Here is a 15,023-nt window from a genome sequence, read left to right as displayed (position 1 = left end):
TCAGGTCATGATCTATCTCACGGTTCATGAAGTCAAGCTCCACATCAGGCTCTATGCTGACAGCCTGGATCATGCTTGGGATTCTTTGTTTCCCTCTCTCTACCCCTTCCCCAGCACATGCTCTGTCTCTTTCTCTCTCAAAAGTAAATAATAAACATTATTAAAAAAAAAAAAAACACCAACAACAGAATGTTTTCCAGGCTCACTCACATTGCATTTATCAATACCTCATTCCTTTCAATGGCTGAATAATATTCCATCACATGGATATATCACATTTTGTTTATCCACTGGACATTTAGATTGTTTCCATCTTTCCATAACCATGAATAATGCTGCCATAAACACTTGTATACAAGTTTCTATGGGGCCATATGTTCCTTTTTCTCTTAGAAATATACCTAGGGGGATGCCTGGGTAGCTCAGTCATTAAGCATCTGACTTTGGCTCAGGTCATCATCTCACAGTTTGTGAGCACAAGCCCCACTTTGGGTAAAATATGGTCAAGCCCTGCTTCAGGTGAGCCCTGCTTCTCTCTCTCTCTATCACTCTCTCTGTCCCTTGGATTTTCTCTCCCTCTCTCTTTCTCTCAAAAAGGAAGAAAAGAAAAGAAAAGAAAAGAAAAGAAAAGAAAAGAAAAGAAAAAAGAAAAGAAAAGGAAAGGAAAGGAAAGGAAAGAAAAAAGAGAAGAGAAAAGAAGAGAAGAAAAGAAAAGAAAAGAAAAGAAAAGAAAAGAAAAGAAAAGAAAAGAAAAGAAAAGAATTAGGAGGGGCACACCTGGGTGGCTCAGTGGGTTGAATGTCTGACTCCTGATTTTGGCTCAGGTCATGATCTCACTGTTCATGGGTTCCAACCCAAGTCGGGCTAGCAAAGCAGTACATGACCTACTTGGGATTCTCTCTCTCCCTCTCTCTCTGCCCCTCCTGTGCACGTGTTCTCTCTCAAAATAAACATATAAACTTTAAAACTGAATAGTCCATGGAGGGAGTATAAAATTTTTTTACACAATTTTCCGTCCCTATGTTTTTTACTTTTTAATATTTGAGAGAGAGAGAGAGAGAGAGAGAGAGAGAGAGAGAAAATGAGCGGGGGAGGGGGAGAGAGACAGAGGGAGAATCCCAAGCAGGCACCATGCTGTCAGCACAGAGACCAACTCAGAGCTCAATCCCATGAACTGGAAATCACGATCAGAGCAGGAATCAAGAGTTGGCCATGCCCCACATCCGGCTCTCTGTCAACATGAAGCTCACTTCAGATTCCCTGTCCCTCTCTCTCTGCCCCTCCTCCTCCCTCCCTCTCTTCTCTTCTCTTCTCTTCTCTCTCTCTCTCTCTCTCTCTCTCTCTCAAAAATAAACATCCATGGGGAGGGGGGCTGGGTAGCTCAGTCAGTTGAGCGTCTGACTTCAGCTCAGGTTGTCATCTCATGGTTCCATTTGTGAGTTCAACTCCACATTGGGCTCACTGCAGTCAGCACAGAGCCTGCTTCAGATCTTCCATCCCCCTCTCTGCCCCTCCCCCACTCGCACTCTCTCAAAAATAAACAAGTTAAAAAATAAACAAACATTACAGAGAAAAAAAAAGAGTCGGCTGCTTGATCGACTGAGCCACCCATGTTTTCAACATGTGCCTATTTAAGTTGAAATGTTTATTTCTTAAATTTTTATGGTAAGGCACACCTAGGTAATATAATATATATAATATTTTTCAATACCTCCATTTTAGTTACTGAAATAACATTTTAAGAATTAAACAAAGGGGGGCGCCTGGGTGGCGCAGTCGGTTAAGCGTCCGACTTCAGCCAGGTCACGATCTCGCGGTCCGTGAGTTCGAGCCCCGCGTCAGGCTCTGGGCTGATGGCTCAGAGCCTGGAGCCTGTTTCTGATTCTGTGTCTCCCTCTCTCTGCCCCTCCCCCGTTCATGCTCTGTCTCTCTCTGTCCCAAAAATAAATAAACGTTGAAAAAAAAATTAAAAAAAAAAAAAAAAGAATTAAACAAAGGGGTGCCTGGGTGGCTCAGTCGGTTAAGTGTCCGACTTCGGCTCAGGTCATGATCTCACAATCCATGAGTTTGAGCCCCACGTCAGGCTCTGTGCTGACAGCTCAGAGCCTGGAGCCTGTTTCGGATTCTGTGTCTCCCTCCCTCTCTGACCCTCCCCTGTTCATGCTCTGTCTCTCTCTGTCTCAAAAATAAATAAATGTTAAGGAAAAAAAAAAAAAAGAATCAAACCAATTGGAAGCGCCTGGGTGGCTCAGTCGGTTGAGGGTCCAACTTCAGCTCAGGTGATGATCTTGCAGTCTGTGAGTTCAAGCCCTGCGTCAGGCTCTGTGCTGACAGCTCAGAGCCTGGAGCCTGCTTCAGATTTTGTGTCTCCCCCTCTCTCTGCCCCTCCCCTGCTCACACTCTGTCTCCGTCTCAAAAATAAATAAAACATTAAAAAAAAAATAAATCAATTAGTTGTCAGAACGTTTTCAGAAGTAAATCAAAGAACCACGAGTAATTTAAGTCTGGATGCATCTGAGTTTGCTTCATATTGCAGGTAAAAATAATACAATGTGATGATATGTTAGAGCTTTTATTAAGACAGCTCCCACCAGGCATTTGACTAAAAGATTAATTACCATTACACCAAGATGTCTGGCCAAGCTGCAGTTTCCTAAGTAAGTATATAAGCTAGAGATGAGAATATCCAATTGTCTGGGACAACAGTTTTCTGTGGCTGGGGAGTGGCAGAATCACAGAATTATTTCCATAAAGGGAAATGTTTGCCAGCAACAAGCCATCTTTACTTTTTGTGGCGTTTTATGCGAAAGTAATTAAAATAAGGAGGTAAGCAATTACCAGTTACCTAAGAATGATTTATCATTAAAAGCATGCTCACACTGTATATCATGACAATTTTTCTTATACAATCCAAACCAGCAATAATTCCTGTCTCAAATCTCAACCCTTGAGTTCCATTTTAAGCATCTTACTTTACAAACATCCGAGATTTAAGTAACCTAAAAGTAGCTGGGTAATAACTATTATGTATATATTAATGATCTTGCTCCATTAGGTTAGGAAATTTGGAAATAATCTTATGAGAAAAGTACTCAGAAAAGTTAAAAATGTAGTTCTGACTATAAACATAGCACAAAAATGTGAGGGTTTTTTTTTTTCTTTTTTTTTTAAAGTTTCTTTATAGAGGGGCGCCTGGGTGGCTCAGTCAATTGAGCACCCGACTTCAGCTCAGGTCATGATCTCACGGCTCATGAGTTCGAGCCCCACATCAGGCTCTGTGCCGATAGCTCAGAGCGTGGAACCTGCTTCAGATTCTGTGTCTCCCTCTCTCTCAGCTCCTCCCCTGCTCACACTCTTTCTCTCAAAAATAAACAAACATTAAAACAATTTTTTTAATAAATGAAAATAGTTTCTTTATAGAAGGTAAAAGCAAAGTTATCAAAGTAAGCATATTTTTTCAAAAAATGAAAAATAGAATTACCATATGATCCATCAATCCTACATCTGGGTATATATGCAAAAGAGTTGAAAGCAGGATCTCAAAGAGATTATTTATACACCCAAGTTCACAGCAGTACTATTCCCAAAAGCCAAGAGGCAGAAGCAACCCAAATGTCCATGATAGATGAACAGATAAAGACAATGTGGTATATGCATACAATGAATATTATTCAGCCATACAAAGGAAATCCTGTCATATGCTACAATATAGATGAACTTCGATGATACTGTGCTAAGTGAAATAAGCCAGCCACAAAAAGACAAGTACTCTATGATTCTACTTATGTGACAAATTAGTAGTCTAAAGTAGTCAAATTTATAGAAAGTAGAATAATGGTTGCAAGGGAATGGTGGGGGAGGGGAAGCGAGTTTAATGGGTACAGTTTCAGTTTTGTATGGTAAAAAAAGATCTGGAAATCTTCTGCAATGTGAATATACTTAATTAACACTATTGAACTGTCCATTTAAAGATGATTAAGATGGTAAATTTAAGAAAGGAGGAACAAGATGGCAAAAGAAAATCAAAGACATCTCGTTACTTTGAAAACATGAAGGTGCTGACACCTCAGAGCCTGGAACCTGCTTCGGATTCTGTGTCTCCCTCTCTCTCTGCCCCTCCCCTGTTCTAAGATGAATACTATAAATAAATAAATACACACATACATACATACATACATATATACATACATACATGACAATATATAACACAGTAAAAGAAAACTATAAATCCAAAATAGTGTGGCCCTATGGTTTCATATATTTTCTGCAACTGTCAGTATTCGTTGTGTGAAAACTTGTCCCCTCTGGAGTGCACTAAGAGTAGATAACTATAGCACAACAATAATTGGAGCTCCATGAAAGCCAAGGACCATCATCTGTTTCAGTGAATTCTGAGAGCCTAGCACATTTGACACATAGTAAATATTCAATAAATTTTGCTAAATTTGTCTATGAATAAAGCATGAATCCATTTTCACTGCTACACTTTTTGTATCTAACTCTTAAGTCTGCTGGGGGCAATTATATTACTAAGTATACTGGTGTTCAGTAAATGCCTATGTTAAGTTAACCTAACCATGAGTATTACTCAATTTCTTAACAGCCTTTAATGCTAAACAAGGAAGCCATTCAAAACATGATAATACCAACAAGATAATCTGTTAAGAGAATGCCAAACCAAAGAAATTTCTTGATAATATGGAAAATTTCAAAATACAGTTTTCAGAGTTCAGAGCTTTTTACCTTCTTTAAAACAAAATAAACATGAGTGCAAGAAATTGCCAAAGAATTCTAGGCATAGTACTTTTCAGATACCACCAGTGACCATAAGAGAGATTATACATTGTCTATGTAAGGCCTGGACAAAATTGGGGCCTATATAGTCTCTCGAAGAGTTGTTAAACTATATCCCCAACAAGTATGTCAGGATAGTTGTTTTTGTTTTTTGTTTTTTTTTTTTTAAATCAGAAATGTGGTGCGTAGAGAAGGCAGGCACTGAAAGGGAATTTCCTGATAACATGGAAAACAATGATGACGAACAATAAGGAGATAAAGTTTGCTATGAAAGTGTCTCAAGCATATCAGGAAAAAAAATAAGAAAGGTAACAGGGAAAACACATCGCATCTCTTTAACTGTAAAAAGGAAAAAGGGGGTGGGGATAATACCATTCTACACACATATCTATATAATATAGCTAACCTTCATGTTTTCAAAGTAACGAAATGTCTTTGATTTTTCTTTTGCCATCTTGCTCCTCCTTTCTTAATGTTTTGATCACATCACTAATTATTTATATTTTGCTTAATTAAATTCAAATTAATCTGATTACAACAAATCATGATTCATAACAAAAAGTTTATGAAGAAGTTGTTGTTGGGGTGCCTAGGTGGCTCAGGCCATTAAGGGTCAGACTCTTGGTTTTGGCTTAGCTCATGATCTCACTGGCTGGTGAGATTGAACCCTTCCCCCAATCCAGCTCTCTGCTGTCGGCACTGAGCCCACTTTGGATCCTCTGTCCCCTTCTTTCTGCCCCTCCATCCCTCTCTTTTCTCTTCTCTCTCCCTCTCAAAAATAAACATTTAAAAAATAAAAATCTTAAAACAAAAAAATACTAGTGTAGTATAGTGGAAAAAGATACTGATCTGAATTCAAAAGATCTGTTACAGTGACCTCTGGCAAGTCGTTGAAACTACTCCACATTCTGTCAAAATGGGGGTACTGGAAGGGGTGAGGGTTTTCAGTTCTAACAGTCTTCCGTTTAGTTGCTACTACCATTGATAGTCTGGCTTAATTGTATTGTTTGCAAAGAGCTGTAATTTTTAATCTATCAAAAAAGGTCAAATTCAATGAAGAACATACTGAATAATATGAAAAGATCCACCTTAATAGCATTTAACCTTTTTTAGATTATTTGCAGCAAACATTTGCTTTCCTATAAAAATAATATTTTTTACATTTTCAGAGATGTATAGATTTTTAATTTAGTTCTCTCATCATTTAACGGTCAAGTCTCTATCTTCACATAGGGATTTTATATTTTAACTCCTTCAAAATTGTTAAGTCATTATTTATTTTGTACATAGACACGGAGGTAGGACGATTTACAGTAAATTAGAAAGGCACATCCAAAGTTGTCAAACAAGTAATACTGCCCAGTTTCCATAAGCTATTCAGAGTTTTAAAAACACTGAAGCAAAAGTACAATTCAACTTCCAGCTCAAATTTGCAACCAACTCTAAAAAATGAAAAATAAAAAAATAAATCTTTCTACAGAAACTTTTTCAGGGTCTTCTAAGGGAAACAATTCTTAAAACCTAGCATGGTATTCATAATATAATCATAATGAGGGCATATACACTTTAAAATAATGGTTAGGCACACAAGCCCGAATAATAATGCTAAATGTTAGAGAAAGGAATAGCACTATTATGACACACCTTCTGTAGGAAATATGAAGAACAATAAACATAAAAGTAGAAAAGTTCAACTAATATTATCCATTAATGGTTAGACATCTGATAAATAACTTACAAAGCATTATGTAATAGAGCTTTTCCACAGATGTTCATTTTACATCTTAAAACATTTTCAAGGAGAGAAAACAATTAGAAGCAAGGAATGAGGAAAACTAAATTATTAGTGGCAACATTTAAATGCTACTTTACAAAGTGGAACAGTTAAAAGGAAAGGGAGATATGAGAACAGAATAGATATTAAACTTTTCTGAAACACTAGGCACCCTTGTGCTCTTGTTATTTAATTAAGAACTAAAATGGCCACATTACACAATGCAACGTGATTTAACAATGACGTCATTTACAGAAAGCCACTGGAATGAATAAATAGGAGCAACTGACAAGGTCTGAGGACTGCCTTCTCATTCTTTTCAAATCAATGAAGGCACCTAGATTTTAAAGGAGACCTTTTCTACTTAAATTGAAATCACTTAAAAACACTAATATCACCTTCAGAAACAAATATAACATTAGATAAAGGCAAACGATGCAGAAACATGTGATGTTATATTTGATAAAGTATATTATTTTAAAAAAGAAAATTATCTCATTTAATCTTTTGCCCTAGAATAATTCTAAACACATTCAAATCAGCTAAACCCATTTACATTGTTCAGGTACCCTAGTCTAAAATGCAACTTTTTAACAAATTAGGTCTCAGCAATCTGACCGCAAGTTTAGCGACACTGTTGGCAAACTAACTCTGGTATCACATTTAACTTAACTTCTAAGAGAAGACATTTTCCTGACCCCGATAAAACCAAGCAGATGTGAAATTTTTATTTTTAGTGCCTGAAATTTGCCTGAGTGAATTATAGCCATCAAGGAAATATGTTCTATTCTCCTGCCAAAGACCAGCCCTGAACTCTTTATTAGGCAGAACTCCCACGAAGTCATACAAACTGTCTTTCAAAGCTGCACCCCCACCCCCCAACCTGGTAGAAGAGTTTTCAGGACATAGCAGTGTCTGAGAAAAAACCTGAAGCTTTAAACTGGAAAAAAAAAACAAGATCTGTGAGAGTGTAACTACAAAATAAGAGGAAAGGGTGTTGATTTAAAAGACAACAAAACAAGCTGCAGATAACTTAAAACAAAACAAAACAACAACAACAAAAACCCCTCGGAGCCCATAGATCATTTCACTGTCTAGAAATTAAACTTAGTTTACTGGGTGGTCCCTTCCTCACTACCACCCACAAGGGGCTGAGCCATAAAAAACACCGGATATTGAGATGGCTGGCTTACTTTGGTTCTAAGTTTGTGCTTTTGCCTGTGTATTCAGCAAACAAAAATAAACAGTGAAAGTCAACAGGGGAGCTTAAATGATTTCTAAAAGATGATTTTTAAAAATAATAAAAGTAAACAAAGTGAACACCAAGGAGGCTGCAGGCTTCCACAACCATGTAATAAAGTCTCATTTTGTAGAATGCTATGTATCTATCCACCAAGCTATACCTCACAACAGGACTTCACATTCAATGCTCTTTCTACTACATTACACTGGCAAGAGAGTGAGCTTTTCCAGTAAAATCACTATATACCAGTAAGAGGGTAAAATGAGCCATTTTTAGCAGCCAGGCAACTGCTGAACAGCATTAAGGCTTCTAGGAAACGATTTTATTAGCTTTCATTAAGGATAAAGTTAGATCAACTGAAGGGGAAAAAAATGTTGCAGAAGACTAACCAGAAAGAAGGAAACTTTTCTCTTCAGAAACCACTATTAATGAAGCAACCAATCCCAACTCTCACAAAATGGCCTTTCAGAGGCTCATTCTTTCATTAGTGAATGTCAAGCTGCTGCTACTTTACAGAAAGGCATGCATTTTCTTGAGCTCAGAGACCATCAATAATAGCTAGGTAGCCCTATCCTATGACATATTAAATGGCAGGCTTCCCCAGAGCATGATTTAGCAATGAGAGTACCTCATAACTGTTCTCTAGAGCCTAAGTTATAAACCTTTTAAAAATTGCAAGGATCCAAATTATTACTAACTGGAACAATCTCGCAGTTTTGCCTTCCTTTGACAAAGAGCAAAACTGCTGGATACAACAACCTAACAGCAAAGAGAAAACAAACATGCTAGTAAAGGTTATCCAGCAAAGTGTCTAATTTTCCAGGCTGCTGAATTTCGTTTTCATTAACTTTTTCCCATTTCTACTATCATAATTTTTAGCCTATAAAACACTTGGCCAACTCTAGAACATTAAATTTCAAAGAAGCAAAGACAGCTTTTCTAAAACATTTTTAACGATCTAAACATTTCTCATGTCCTAAGTTAAAACTAACAGGGAATGCCTTAGACTAGAACTAACCACAAGCCCTAGCTCTGGCTGTAGTCTGGCCACTTAACTGCTTCTTCATACCTCAACATCCTCTTCTAGAAAATAAGGCGGTTGTACTAGATGATTTCTTAGGCCCCTTCCAGCTCTAACTTTCTATTCCAAGATCTCCAATTTATTAAGAAAATTGTTATCTTAAGGCTCAAAATGTCATCATTCTAAACATGACCTCAAGAATGTAAAAAAGTTAGGGAACTTGAACAGATTCCCCCCCCATCACCATTTTCCAAAACTGCAGGAGACAGGAAATATGGCTGTCTATTTATTATCCTCTTTAATGTAAAAACCAGTATAAATGAAATGAGAACTTGGGGCACCTGGCTGATCAGTCAGAAAAGCATTCAACTCTTGGTCTCAGAGTCATGAGTTCAAGCCCCACGTGGGGTGTAGAGATTACTTAAATAAAACTTTTTAAAAAAATGAACTGAGAACTCTAATAAAAGTAAACAATTCATAAACCCACATGTATTCCAACAGAACTAGAAGTTTGGTGACATTAAACTATTTCCCATCATAATTTTTATATATCATGGCAGAATATAAAAATCTATAGGATCATCTTCTTGTACTTTATTAAAGATTAGCTCTATTGCCACAGAATTTAAAATGACAAAATTCTAAACAGACTTTCACTTTTTTAAATGGACACGTTTCAAATTTCAAATTAACCAACAGTGAAACACTGTTCAAAATGAATAACTGAATATTGTGGTCAACTGATTCAACATACATTCCAATACATACCTCTTCCCCAGGACTCTTTTTCCCTTCAATGCTCTCCTTATTCCTAACTCCTCTCAACTCCACCTCCCCACTCCATTCCAGGCCATGCTCCCTTTCTCTACCCTCCCTTCTCAACCATACATTACTTTCAAAGCAGTCTAGGAAGTGGTTTTCTCATCTAGGAAGTACCAGAACCACCCAGCAAGCTTACTGAAAATATACATTAGTGTAAGGGGAGGCAGACGGATTCCACTTTTAAGGTAACCAGAAGTTTAAAAAATTAAACTTTAATTAACCGGCTTGCTCAGAAAATAGGATACTCTAGCTAACTAAAAATTAACCATGGAATTTATTTCATTAAAAATTCTTCCGGAATCCACTACATCACTTTTCCCTCACTTAAGACTTACAGTTCATAAGAAATATCTGATTATTTAGTAACTGTCACACAAAGAGGTCAAGTTTATAATCAATTCTTATCTTACTAAAGGGGTGGGCTTGTACGCCAAATAAAGCCCTTGAGGTAAGAATGGTTTTACGTTTTTAAAAACTTGCAAAAAAAAAAAAAATAAAACAAAAAGAATACTACATGTCTCACAAGCCCTAAAATATTTACTATCTGGCCCTTTACAGAAAAAGTTGCCGACCCTTGTTCTGTAGCACCAAAGGCACTGGAAGTACAGTGACCCCAGGGACGCTGCCCAGAAGTGCTCCTTTCTCATGAGATTAACTGAAAAAAAGTTTCCGTTAAGTCAGTTCCAAATGACTGAAACAGAATCATTGCCATTTCTCTAATCAACTTGCCCTCAAGAAACTGTTACCCACGAAAGTGTCTATTTCCTTCCTTAGACCCAACGGTTGCAGTTAAGATGCTATTTAGCTCTGGAAATTAATGTAAAAGATTGGAGGCTTACCTGGGGCATTTGCTATAGCCAAGGGCAGGCTTGGAAGCTGGTGCACCTGGATTCCTGAAGCACCCAATGCACTGAGGTTAATGGTCTGGAGGCCAGGCATGGAGGAGAGCTGAGCAGCATTCACAGTGACTGTGCCGGTAGGGATGGAGGCAGCTGAGGCAATGGGTGTAAGGGTGGTATTGCTGCTGCTGGTCTGCCCCAAGGAAACGCCCTGCATTGGGGCCAAGGTGATTGTCTGGGCCTGTGGGTTCTGAACTTGGAGATTCTGCAGCTGAAGAGTCTGCCAACTGACCTGTCCATTGGGCCCCACTGTTGGTGTCCGGATGATGATGGGGCCAGAGTTTGGAACAGCCTGAAGCTGGAGATTCTGGAGGGTTTCCTGGGAGATAGCTTGAGTTGTAAAGGTCTGCCCTGACAATGGTGCTGCTTGGAGGGCCTGGAGAGCCTGTCCCCCTTGAACAAGCTGAGGCTGGATAAGAATTTGCTGCTGTTGCTGTGTCTGCTGGTTCTGCTCTCCCTCTTTTTGCTGACTTGCTTGCAGAGAGCCTCCAGATGTCTGGTTCTGTTGGATGTTTAGAGCATCAGACCCCTGTAGCCCACTGACCCTCTGGGGTGTCTGCCCTTGAGAGTTGGTCCCTGCTGATCCGCTGGTGGTAAAGTTCATAATTCCCATGTTGCTGGTGGTAGTAGTTGTTGAGTAGCTATTGGCATTGGTGAAAAAGGAGCTGGAACTGGCTTGTGATGATACCAAACTGGCAGAACTGATGGCAGTCCCTGAGGTGGCGGGCTGTGAACCACTCTCTTGGGACCCAGAGCTGCTGATAGTGACTGCCTGAGAGCTAGGAGTCAAGGTAGCTGCAGAAACGCTGTTGACAGGTAGCAAGGTGATATTCCCATTTAGGGCCACTGGTACATTGGTCACATACTGAGTCTGTCCTGAGAGTACATTATTAGCCAGGCCTTGAAGGGGGACAGCCTGCTGGAGTAGATTTGGCATAGCAGCAATGATGTTGCCTCCACTTCCTCGATTTGTGATGATCTGTTGGTTTGCACCTGGTATGATCTGTATTTGACCAGAACCATCCTGCTGCACTTGGGCCCCAGTGGCAGCGAATTGCAGCTGTTGCCCATCAACGGTCTGGAACTGTGGGATTACTTGATACTGAATATTAGGCATCACTCCAGGTAATCCTGTCAGGACTTGCTGGTTCTGTAAGTTGGACGTGGCAGCCACAACATACTGCCCACCAGAGACTGTGCGATTCTTGGAAGACTCACTGCCATTGCTGCCATTGGTACTGCTGCCACTCTGTTCCTTTGAGGTAGGGGTAGCCCCAGAGGAGGAAGAGATGATCTGCCAGCCATTGGCACCCTGTGAGAGTTGTGTGGCTGTGAGGTCAAGCTCACCTGTGCCCCCTGACTGGCTTGGGCCCTGGGAGTTGTTGCTGTTTTCATTGGGTGACTCAATTCTGCTGCAAGTTGCTGCCAGCAGAGCCAAAGGGGATGGCTGGGATTCCTGGCCAGAAAAGAAAGGAAAGGAAAGGATAGGAAAGGAAAGGAGTTAGTTCACTGACACCCAGCTGCCAGCCCAGGGGGCAGTATAAAACAAATAAACAGCCAAAAGGTGCAAAGAATAGGGAAAAATAAAAAGTTTCCCCAACTACACTGTTGAAATTCTCATCTGAGGGGATCTCCCAATCATCTGTGTCCCTAGCTACAAAATGGTTCAGCCCCTTCCTAAAAATGTTTCTGTGAAACAGTAATCATCCAGGAAAATTTACATTCTCTTAACATGTCTCCCAGTCTTGTCCTGATTATCACTTACCTGCCCTCCTCCTCCTCCACTGCTGCTACTGCCTGTGCTGCTGCTTCGAGCCTGAGAAAAGGCACCACCACCATTACCATTGCCCCCATTATTTCCACCAACTCCTTTTTCAATCTTCACCACAGCTGTCATTTCATCCATGGAGTGATCTTGGTCTAAAAATTAGAGACAAACAACTTAAAGTTGGAGAAAGAAAAAAGGTAAAATGATATGATAAAACAGAAACATCAGTACGGTTTAAAGCACTAACGTAAAAAACAAAAAAAAAAAGTGGCTTGGAAAAGGGACAGCTGTAGGACATACAGAACATAAACTAGGCTGGGTAACGCTAAAACTGGGCCTCAATTCCCCCTTGCACAAAATTAAACTCCTAAAACACTGAAAATGTGCTTTGGGTATAGGAAATATGAGGAGCAGTGGACATGCTCAAAGAGTTTCAAAATATAAAAAAGTATCCCGGGGGGGAAAAAAGGAGAAGGATAGATAGGTAAGGCAAAAAACAACATGTGGGTGGATGGAAATCTTGCTAAAATTAGGGTCAAAGGATATGGAGAAAGAAAATTCAAGTGTAAAAAGCAACAATAGAAGAGGGGCAAGGTAAAAAGAACAAAAAGTGTGAGTAAGGAAACATTTGTGAATACTGCTAAAGGGGCTGAAGGGGTCCAGGGGTTAAGAATCTGGAGCTTTCGGGGAAGACAGAGGGCGGGCCCTAGAGGGAAAGGGCGGTTTCGGGGTGAGGGGCGTGGAAAGGGCGGGACGGTGGGGGGGGGAGGGGAAATCTACGGGGGGAGGGGAGGGCCTTGGGGCAGGCGGCGACCAGAGGGCGGACCAGGGAGGCGGTTGGCCCGGGCGGGGCCTGCACTGTTCGGGCCGCCCCCGCGGCTCCAGCCCCCGGCGGGAGGAGCCTCAGGCGGGCCGCCGAATAGTGGGGGGTAAGGCCCGTCCCCCGTGGCCGGGGCGGGCAGGGGGCGGGCGAGGCCACGCTGCCCCCTCCCCCGGGGCGGGCGGCCCATCCCCCTCTTTCTCGCAGGCCCCGCCACTGCCCCTTCTCCCTCCCTTCCCTCCGCCCCGGGCGGGACCAAGGCCGCCGCCGCCGCCTCCCGCCCGCCCCCCCTCACGGCGGGGACCGCCCGGTCGGCCCTCGCGCGCGCCCCCTCACTCCCCTCCCACCCCTAAGCGTGGAGTGGACTCATCCTTACCGCTCATGGTGGCAGCTGAGGGACGAGCTCAAGGGGGTCCTGTCCGGGGGGGTTGGGGGGGGCCAGGAAAAACGCGGACGCTGACGAGGCAAGCGAACCCGGACCGGACAGGGAGGGGGGGGGTAAGGAGGAGGGAGCAGCGCGCCACAAGCCCGGCCTCGGCCCCGCCCCTTCACTGCTGCCCCGCCCAATGAGGGAGGGAGAAAGGAGGGACATGAAGAAGAAGGACGGGCAGGCTGTCCAATGGCAAGATTCGCTTGCTCTCTGAGGCGTGTAAGACAAAGTTGCGTGCCGGGTGTCCGCCCAAGGAGGCCGCCCTCTCAGTTTTAAAAGCCAGTGAAAGACGCAGGAAGTGAGGGTGGGCGGGAGCTGGTGATGATAGGCTTGGAAAGAAACCAGTCAGCCGCCAGGCGGGCTCTCTGAGCGGTAGGGATAGGAAGAGCTTTGATTGGAATGACAGAATAACGACCAACCAGAACCCTGGACATGCCTGGGCAAAGTCCCTGGTGGGAGGTGGTAAGAAGTAGGCAGAAATGGGATAGGATGAAGCTGATCAAAACCAATCAGAAATCAGGCGGGCAGCCAGGAAAATTCTGATTGGGTTAACACTGAAAAAAAGACAAGATAGGACGCAAATTGACGCGAACGGAAAGCCAATTAAACGCCGAATGAACTCTGAGGGCGGGATTCTGGAGTGGGCAGAGAAGCGTTGGCGTCTCCCTCAATCACTCAGTCCAATGAGGCGGCGAAGGAAGCCAGGCACCGCCTCCAACTTGGCCAATGGGCGTTACGGGAACCTCCCGACGTGGGGGAGGGAGCAGGGCTGTGCCAAGAGGAGTCCGTCGCCATTTTGGCCTTCCTCCGGGGACTTCTTCGCAGTGATTAGGTGGCACGCTTCAGTGGAGCCCTTCTGCTCCACAAGCGTCAGGGCCACGACATTCGGTGCTCGGTTTTGCCTGGCCACCAGGGCTCGTTTGAGTCTTCGCTTAACCGCTCTTAAAAGTGCCTCTCAAGTCTACCCCTTCCCGGGGTGGGCGGATGCCTCTGAATGTGGTTGTAAGCCCTGTGGGTGCGGGCGCGACGAAATCTGGCGACGCGCTCCCAGTTAATACTGAACTGACCATTCGCGAGGGCTTTGAGACTCCCAACTAACGCCATTTTATTAAGTTCTCCCAGCCAAAGGTGCTAACTGCTTGATTGCTGTGGGGTTAACCTTCCAGGAGCTGGTCTGAAGCGAAGCGCATTGGAGAACCACCTAGAGCGAATGCCCTGCAAACCACTTCCTTTTTCTACCCTTCATTGCAAATACCATCCAAGCATAAAGAGCTCCTGCTTTCGCAACCACAAAGTTAAAGGAGATTTTTTCCCGAGGCACCTGAGTTTCTGGCCTTCCATCCCACCCCTCCTTTTTTCCTGGTTTCGGTGGAGGCGGCCTGGGTGATTTGTCATTGCCACGGAGGTCATTCTCTGTAGCACTTACGTGTTGTCACTTCGTTATCTACAATC

At 42.4% G+C, this 15,023-nt stretch overlaps 1 protein-coding gene across 1 annotated transcript in view; it reads right to left on the bottom strand.

The window, feature by feature from the left end:
* Nucleotides 1–13,783, bottom strand: part of SP1 (Sp1 transcription factor) — a 45,829-nt gene extending 32,046 nt beyond the window's left edge. The window contains exons 1-3 of the mRNA XM_045466703.1: nt 13,518–13,783; nt 12,319–12,473; nt 10,494–12,009 (exon numbers count right to left, since the gene is read on the bottom strand). Coding sequence (XP_045322659.1) covers nt 10,494–12,009; nt 12,319–12,473; nt 13,518–13,524 — 1,678 coding nt within the window. The 5' untranslated portion in view covers nt 13,525–13,783. The remainder of the gene's footprint in view (nt 1–10,493; nt 12,010–12,318; nt 12,474–13,517) is intronic.
* Between the last annotated feature and the right edge of the window lie 1,240 nt (nt 13,784–15,023).

The sequence above is a fragment of the Leopardus geoffroyi genome, chromosome B4 (genome assembly GCF_018350155.1).
Source record: "Leopardus geoffroyi isolate Oge1 chromosome B4, O.geoffroyi_Oge1_pat1.0, whole genome shotgun sequence".
Lineage (NCBI taxonomy): Eukaryota > Metazoa > Chordata > Mammalia > Carnivora > Felidae > Leopardus > Leopardus geoffroyi.
The sequence above is the reverse complement of the archived record's forward strand: the minus strand, read 5'-3'. Positions and strand labels throughout refer to the sequence as shown.